General features: G+C 40.0%; 2 protein-coding genes across 3 annotated transcripts; both read right to left on the bottom strand.

Annotated features, from left to right (window-relative positions):
* Positions 1 to 1,309: 1,309 nt before the first annotated feature.
* Positions 1,310 to 5,471, bottom strand: LOC122020294 (protein FAR1-RELATED SEQUENCE 11-like). 2 transcript variants are annotated; one of them, XM_042578162.1, is made up of 4 exons: positions 5,077 to 5,471; positions 2,822 to 3,833; positions 2,508 to 2,759; positions 1,310 to 2,104 (listed from the first exon to the last, which is right to left on the bottom strand). In XM_042578162.1, exons 2-4 carry the CDS (start codon positions 3,776 to 3,778, stop codon positions 1,487 to 1,489), a joined length of 1,827 nt encoding a protein of 608 aa, XP_042434096.1. In that variant the 5' UTR covers positions 3,779 to 3,833; positions 5,077 to 5,471; the 3' UTR covers positions 1,310 to 1,486. The 2 variants fall into 2 exon arrangements, with proteins under 2 accessions (XP_042434096.1, XP_042434095.1); XM_042578161.1 differs by having other exon boundaries at positions 2,316 to 2,759.
* A 610-nt stretch (positions 5,472 to 6,081) lies between these two features.
* On the bottom strand, positions 6,082 to 7,028 carry LOC122021065 (ethylene-responsive transcription factor ERF022-like). Its single transcript, XM_042579141.1, has one exon. It carries the CDS (start codon positions 6,967 to 6,969, stop codon positions 6,481 to 6,483), a length of 489 nt encoding a protein of 162 aa, XP_042435075.1. The 5' UTR covers positions 6,970 to 7,028; the 3' UTR covers positions 6,082 to 6,480.
* Positions 7,029 to 8,575: the final 1,547 nt, after the last annotated feature.

The raw sequence follows: 8,575 nt of genomic DNA on the forward strand, positions 1-8,575 counted from the left end.
TGATAATTGGAATTCAATTTCATAGTTTGGAATGAATTTTTGATATAGATTTGATATGGAATTCAATTCCAATTTCATTCAAAACGTGAATAGTAAATCAGATATCAAATGGTCAGATTTGGATAGGGATTTACCATGAACAACTAAAATTACTTAATTGCTCTTTTAACTTAAAATTTTTTTTTTCCATTTGCCGACTCTCTTGTTTTCTCCTGCCTTTTTTCCGTACGTCGTTTCTCCTTGTGTCGAAAACTTCTCCTTGCACTGTTTCTCCCGTGCGCCACCTTCTTCATATTGCTATCTTAACTGTGCGATCCCTTCTTCCTATTCTCTAATACTTAATTTGATTATTAAATGATTAGTTATGAGGATAAAATGATAAATGTATAAGAATGGAATTCAATTCAAATAGATTTCAAATTAAGGAATTCAATTCAATTTTATTCTTCACTAATCCATTCCAAACATAAGAATTGAATTCAATTCCTGTCAGAATTCAATTCTTAATGGAATTCAATTTAATTCCTTCACTTAAGTTGTTTCCAAACAGGATGTTAATGTTTTATTGAGCTAATTTTTACATTCAAATTAACGTAGTTAATTTGCTTTCTGGAGTCCACTGTTGGAAATGATGTCGTAGTTCTCAATTTAACAAGGACCTCTTAAGCGTTTGAAAATTAATAAATTTATTAGTCACTATAAATTAGAGTAAACATATGATATCGGTCTACTATCGTCGGTCTCATGATAGCAAAAAAGCGAATACGTTCGTCCCTAACGTCTCCGTCAATCCATCTCAGGACTAACACGGAGAAAGTAAATTACAGACGATTACTAGTCTTTGGAATAGTGACTAGCACATAAAAGAACCATCATTGGTCTCACGGTAAAATATAATAATGGCATTTTGCCAAATAATTTACAATAATATACCAAATTTGATATTTTGTCATTCATAATCCTAATTAAATTATCATGTCCTATTATATATAATTACAACACAAACCAGTTTAATTATTATAACGTATTTTGTCATACTCAGCGTTGAGAGTTTATTCACGTTTGAAAGATGAAAAATGAAGAGATTATAAACATGTGTAAATGAATAATATTGAAAAAAAATAAAAAGAACAATCCTATACGGAATCAAATTTATTCTTTTAAATCATCTGCACCTTCATATAAATTTTTTGAAAAAAAAAATCAATACCTGAATAATAATAATAATAATAATAATAATAAATCCATCTCTCTTTCTGCAAATTATTTACACTTTTAACTTATCCATCTAGCTTGCTTGAAAAAAATATTGAAACCAAATCAGTAAGAAGAATTGCAATCTTCGAAATGTACAAAATTTCGGAAAACACACATGTTCCACCGAGAGTAGGAATGTAGATTGCAGGTGCTTCTAGTGCTCTCATTTCGCTAGACAAAATGGAACCTCTACGAGTTAGCTATTTAGAAGTACTATGCACTAGCAAAATTAACAACCCCTATTACTGCAGTTTGTTGAATCACTAAATGATAGGTCCTTTATGCGAGATAAGAGAACCGATATCTCTCTGGATGCAAAATCCAACCTCTCTTTGGACTTTGATGCTTCGGATACCAGAGTTGAGACCATAGACTGCAGCGCCTGCACCTGTTCAGCCTGCTCATTCGAACTGGAACCAATTCCTTGCACCAGGTTTGATGGCACAAAATTAACACGGCGCCATCGGATGAGTAAATAGCGTTCTGGGATCTGAAAGAAGTTTAGCGTTGATAGAACTCGAAGAGCATGTCTGCAGAGAATTCCTGAAAATTCAAATGAGTTGCAATTGCAAGAAAGAAGCTCTTCATGTGGGATCCACAGCACTTTCTGCCCACCGTCCATCTTTGTGTGGTGTCTAACAAGAAAAACACCTTCTCCCATGGGAACTGAGGCATAATGTGCAGCCAAGACAAGCTCATCTTGAAGCTTACTGAAGGCAAATGGGGTGAGAACTGAGGCTGCATGAGCTTCCATTGGAGTACCTGTTTTGAGACAGATATTCTGCAAGTTCTGTTGCATGATCTGTTGCTCCCCCATTTGATCTCTGAAGTCAACAGCTACTGCAACCTGAATAGAAACAATATTAATTTTTTATAAAACATAATAAATAAATGATCCTAGTGGATTGGATTCAGTGATTTTAATGGAACAGATATTCTTCTTCACACAATGTCATCAGAAATAACTAAGTCTGCCTCATTCTTCATGCAAATTCAAAACAAGCATTCGAAAAATGCAACATATCAAACAAAATAAACGAGCCTGTAAAGAGTCATACTTGTTCCACAAAATGAGCAAGACGTGACTGTGCACTCAAAAACCTCTGAATGAATGCATTTACTGACTTTGATGTGGTTTTTAAAGTCAATCCTACAAGGAAATGACTTCTGAGGTATGGCAATGCCCATTGTGTTCGGAGAGTGAACAAGTTTGCTATATGTCTATTGCTATGAAGTCCAAAGGAGCTAACCATTTCCCTCCATCCGTGCTCAAAATCATCTGGTCTTTCCAAGTTATATAGTCGATAGAATTCAACCTTCCACTCATTATACCGCTCTCCAAGAACTGAATTGAACCATGATGGGAACTTTGCCATAGTTAGCCACACACAAAGCGCATGTTTTGTTTTTGGCATCTCAACAGATATTGCTTCTCTAAGACACGTATTCTGGTCAGTCAAAATTGTTCGTGGAGCTTTACCATTCATGAAGTTTAGAAATACCTGTTCCAAACAACAGTGTTAATAGCATGAAGAGAAACAAAATCAAGATTTTGTGTTAGCACCTTTAATGCCCAAGTGAAAGATTGAACATTCTCCTCCTGTAAAAGCACACAACCAAAGAAGCAGGGCATTCCATAGTTGTTCATGCCAACCCAAATTCCAAGTGGCAAATCAAAAGCAGCCAACCGATGAGTTGTGTCAAATACAACTGCATCGCCGAAAATCTCATATGACTGGACTGACGAAGCATATGACCAAGCTATCCCAGTAAGCATGTTATTTTGATCAAGTGTGAAATCATACTTAAAATTGGGTTCTTTCTCCTTGATGCTCTTGCACATTCTAAGGAGGTCAATTCCCTCCTCATGCTGACTTACCTTTCTGAAAGATTGAATGAGGTTTCTCACATCCTTTTCTGTAAATGGCAGATACCCTGGCTCAACATGCTTTTCCAGTTCCATAAGTCTCATCATTTGCTGCACGGATATACCACTTTTTGCAAACATCTGGATGCGCAATTTATCAGCATCAGAAATAGTCCGATAGGCAGGGAGGAATCGGACTTGATTAGGTTCTAACAGCTCATGGTTGTGGTGATTTGCAAAGCCTGTGACTCTCCACTCAGAAACACCCATGTCTATGTTTCTGCTTATTCGCATATATGCTTGACATCCACATCGGGAGGACTTACGGTTCCTTTGTGATTTAGTATCGCTAGTTGCCTTAACAGGAGTATTGCCAGCACGATGACATACAAAATACCGCCTTGTAAGTCCCTTCCCAATACCATCTTTCCCTTCTGTCCGATGACGGCGAATAGAGAAACCACATCGCTTTGCAAACTTACTGTAAAATTCATATGCAGTGTCATGAGTCTCAAACTTTTGGCCGATATAAGGAATGACATCATTAGATGGTTCCAATGAAAGTCTTGTGTCATCTTGTGACTCTTCAGTGCTGCTTGTGTCGTCCAGAGACAAGGACCTTCGTTCTGATAGATCATTATAATCATTTAACATGGCTCTAGATTCTTCATTAATGTTTTAGCATCAGAAGAATTAATTAGACATTGACCTGCTTGATAAAAAATAAAAAGCACCATATCAAACCTGGATCAAGGAAATGGTAGAAAATGCAAATGCATAAGGTTTGGCATGTCAGTTAACATATCATAAGCTAACAAACCAAAAGACTGATTAAGGTAAGATATTCCATAATAACAGAAGAAAATAGCAGCAAATACAAGCAAAAAAGATTAAAATAATTCCTCGACATAATCATAAAATTTATATCAGGGGTATTTGAACTTTGAATATTTTTTTTTTTAAAAAACTATATCATCATATCTACATTAGGCACCACCAGGTAATTTATGATGCTGATCCATAAGGAAAAAAATGTTCTTAGATGAGAATTTCGTATGAAGATATTTAAACTTAGGTTAAAGCTAAAAAAAACTCTAGAGAGTATATTCTATCTAGATTTGTCACCGCCAGGTTGCTGCTTTGATGTTGACTCACTTAAGAACTCTTGCTCATGCTTATTCCAAAAGAAATAAGCCACCGGGTGTTCATGCTTATTCCAAAAGAAATAAGCCACTGGTCTTCAACTGCAAACTCCAAGTGAACACTGCAGTCTGCCTAATACCCTTCTCTAACAAAGACCAAAACGCTTCTTGTCATTCACCAGCTTAGTGTGTTTATGTAATAGTTTTTTACAGTAGTACGATTAAGCATTTCTTTTTCTTTTGCTAATTTTTATACAAACATATATATTAGCAAAGTAAAAGCAAAAGAGACCAGGGGAAAATTCACTGCATAGTATATAAGAGAAATGTGTACTAGATTTCAAGGTTATTGTGCAACTATATAAAGATTCTTCCTCTTAACAAACCACTAACAAAGCAATCCTTTTTCTTTTTCTTAAAAATGTGCGTTATTGTTCTCTAATGGAAGCTGTAAAAGCAGTAGACCTCACTTCTCATAGCAAACCATTCACAACTTTTACATTTGCAGATATCTCTTGCATCCACCACATTTGCCTCTCCACTTTTTGTAACTCCTACAAGACTTCTAGTTCACAAACAATTCGAAAGATAATATGATTGTACCATCCCCCCGTTTATTATGCCTAGGGTTTTTTGAAACCAATTTGTCAATCAACTAGCCAAATTATCTCAGGTACACAAAATAAAGAGTTTGATTAATTCTTAAATTCCCACCAGACCAGCCATAACAAAGCCTATCATCGAGGGGAATGCACACAGCCTGAAACTTTTTACAACGGATACCACTCAAACAATGTTGAAGGATCCTACCTGCATCAGATTGGAGAAGAGGAAGAATTCGTCAGAACCGAGAGAAGATCGGTCGCCAAAACCCGAACTCACACTCATCGCCTCGCACCCATCTTCCCCCGTTCTCTGCGCCGGAATTATAAAGAACAGAGGACCAAACCCGGCCGAAAGAACTGTCGCCGCTCGCAGAGAACATCGTCACGACGAGACGGTAAAGAGTAGGAAAGGAGCCAACCTCGAGAAGAGGAAAGCGATCTCCAGGCCAGATCCAACCTCGAGAAGAGGGCTCCGTCGCTACAGTATCTCCAGAGGGATTTTCACCGACCGCCGCCGCAATGAGGCGAGGGAAAGGGTGGCGGCGAGTCGTAGGGATCGAGGAGGAAGATGTCGTCGAAATGGAACGAGAACTGGAATGGACCGACGAGGAAGATGTCGTTGAATCGAAATTTATTGGACCCGAACCCAATTACCAAATCCGGCCCATGGGCTGGTCTGGGTTAGTTGGACTATGGGTTTAATCAATATGGTGTATATATCAAACTTTTAAGAGGATTCCATTTTACTATTTTATATGTGAAAGTTAAATTAAATAATATAATTTTTATTATTGTTAGTTATCATTTAATATTTGCATTGATATGATGATGTTACGGGCCCTACGCGGCCAACACCGTGCTGTGTTTTACCCCCAAAACTCGACTCGGCGACCGTTGCCAGCATGCTCGCTCTGCTTCACCCGCAATAAGATCCAAAATTGAAGATGCCGAAATCTTTCACTTAAAAGCTCGCGGCCCTACAATGACCGAGTGCAGCTGTGCCTGTTTGCTCCATCCTCCATTTCTCCTTTTCCCACCACTTGGGGACCTTCGAGTGTTGCGTCAATGTCACAGAAAGTTGAAACTTAATCCTATAACACAGTCATACAGTCACCGTCCCCTCCTTTCTTCCTCTTCCTAATTACCTTCTTCAACAATGGGGGAAAAACTTGCTCGTATCACACTGAAACAAGCAGCTGTCTCAGTTCAGTTCAACAAATTCCTTTTGCATTGGGAGTACACGCACATTCGAAAAAAGCGGCCTTGCATTATATTCTGTTACTGGACAATTAATACACACTTCACTTGTTAGCATACATCAAGAGATTAAGTAGATCGAACCTATACATACTTGGATTAAGAGAGGAGATTAATGGAGGTGTTTGCACTGCTCCAGTACTTAATTAGTGAGAATTAACCGATCGAAGTTGGATTCCCCTCTCTCTCTCTCTCTCCCTCTCTAATTTATTTCTCTGCAATGCAAAAACTGCAGACTTCCTGCATGCCATCAAACCAATAGGAAGAACTCTGTGTGACTGTGTTCACTTTGCCGGCCACCTGAACCAATGGCGGCGAGCGCGCACGCACATTTGGAGCACGCACCGCCTGCTTAAAGGAATATTGGATCCCACAGAGAGGCGTGGTGTTCCCAGTACTCCTCCACCTCGCCGACGACCTCCCCTCCCCACGCCGGCGGGCTGAGCAGGAGCGCCTCCGCCAGCTCCGCCCACATCTTGGGCGAGTCCAGCCCGAGCTCGTCGTTTCCCAGGCTCTCCATCGCCGGCGGCGGCCCGGCCGTCTTGCACCGGAGCCGCGCGGCGGCCTCGAGCGCCGCCGAGCGGATGTCCTTGGGATCGGAGGTCCGGGGGAGCGGCAGCTGGTCGGCCGAATCGGGGAAGTTGAGCTGCGCCTCGCGCCCCTTGAGGCGCAGCGCCGCCACGTCGTGCGCCACCGCCGCCATCTCCGCCGACTCGAAGCTCCCTAGCCAGATCCTCGTCTTCTTCCCGGGCTCCCGGATCTCCGACACCCACTTCCCCCACTTCCTCTTCCTCACCCCGCGATAGTGCGCCGCCGCCGCCTCCGCCCTCATCCCCTCCATCGACACGCAGCAGCAGCAGCAGCAACAACTGTTTGTCAAAATGCCTCAATGGTCGATGCGTTCGTGTTCCAACACTCTGCCTTAATTAACTATATATAGGCAACCGAGAGAGGTCAATTGTGAGGTTGGTTCCGCGAACTGCATCTTCTCTTGCATGGATTCAAATACTTGAACTATAAAGTAAAATATAAAAACAAGATGTGAATAGTGTTGAATCTATGCGCACGTAAGGGGACAAGATCAAGCTAAATGATTGCATAAGATGATATGGAGATGTGTGGTTTTTAATGCATGCAATGCATCAGGACTCAGGAGAGGAGAAAGTGATGTGTTTGCTACGGATAAGGTCTCTTGTCACATACCATTAATTAATTAATTAACTAATTAATTCACAAATAAGAGAGGGGGCTATTAATTTTAGGAGGTACGTGAAGACAGCTGGAATTATTTTGTTTTGTTTTATTTTATTTAATTTCGGCGATGTGCTTCACTGGCTTCCAGTTCAGTTCGATGGAGAAAGGGAGAGAGGGAAGGAGATGCGTTTGTCGTATATCGCGATATATGCGAGAGTTTGTAGTAATACTCACGTAGCAGTTGCCACGGCGACGGGCAAGGGATGGCGCGTGGACCCCGCTGCGGCGGCAAGAACGGGCACGAGCGCGGTTGACCGTAGCACGGTGGTGGTGGGCTGAGTGTCCGTACGAGACGGTGTGTGGGGGGCGCGTCCGCATCTGAAAATATTGGGGCCCGACTCACGTGACGTGACCCCGGCGATCCCAAACTGAATGCTCTCGATCTCCATGCTACTTAAAATTATAAAAACAAGCGATATATTAATATTTTTATTATAATTATTTTACCAATTATATTATTGATACATCGGTACTAATTGGCCCTAGTCGAGTCGGTCTGACTTGATTCGAGCTGATCCGAGTTTCCAACCTTTTGGTTTGTTGATTTGCAATGGAACTCTTTCGGAAGATGCATCTCTTGGGATTCTCTCCAGGCGCCTTTTGAGTATTTAATTTAGATATCTGAGGGAACTCATTAGGTTAATCATGACTGTGTTATTCTTTGCAGAATCACTTAATTAAGTTCTAGACCAATCCAAACGTGTTGACTTCTATCAAATCTAATTAAGTAGCGATTTTCTTTGTCATTATCTTAAATGAAAAGGTATTAGTGGTAAACAATCCCCTTTATGAATGTTTATGTTTCAAATTAAGATTTTCTTTTTTTAAAAAAAATCAAATAATATTTTCTAATTTAAAATCTCATCTTTGGTAGGAGGTCACCTGTAAACTTTACAGCTGTTGAAGTTGTCATAGGAGACCTTCCTTTATATGTATTTTAAAACCACTTTTATCCATTGCAATCAACATGGTTTTGCCAAATTAAAGTTGAGATAAATTTTCCTCATTTTTTGTGTTGGCAAAGCAGATTAAAATCCACTTAGACAACACTTGAAATGAAACACACATTCACATCATGAAAAATATTTCTGGATTACACTATGAGTTTTCTGGGGTATTGTCACTCTCAAAAATTATTTGTGTTTTATAGAGTTAGAAAATTAATTATTGTTGGAAGGGTTTTTCCTTTACTT

The sequence above is a fragment of the Zingiber officinale genome, chromosome 9A (assembly GCF_018446385.1).
Source record: "Zingiber officinale cultivar Zhangliang chromosome 9A, Zo_v1.1, whole genome shotgun sequence".
Taxonomy (NCBI): domain Eukaryota; kingdom Viridiplantae; phylum Streptophyta; class Magnoliopsida; order Zingiberales; family Zingiberaceae; genus Zingiber; species Zingiber officinale.

Bases quoted from the DNA above. Each gene is read 5' to 3' on its own strand.
- LOC122020294 (XM_042578161.1), bottom strand. From the start codon at position 3,778: ATGTTAAATGATTATAATGATCTATCAGAACGAAGGTCCTTGTCTCTG. The intron at 2,760-2,821 runs GTGCTAACACAA...TGTTTGGAACAG, and splicing joins CTTTCACTTGGGCATTAAAG to GTATTTCTAAACTTCATGAA. The intron at 2,105-2,315 runs GTATGACTCTTT...GTTTCTATTCAG, and splicing joins TTGCTCATTTTGTGGAACAA to GTTGCAGTAGCTGTTGACTT.
- LOC122021065 (XM_042579141.1), bottom strand. From the start codon at position 6,969: ATGGAGGGGATGAGGGCGGAGGCGGCGGCGGCGCACTATCGCGGGGTG.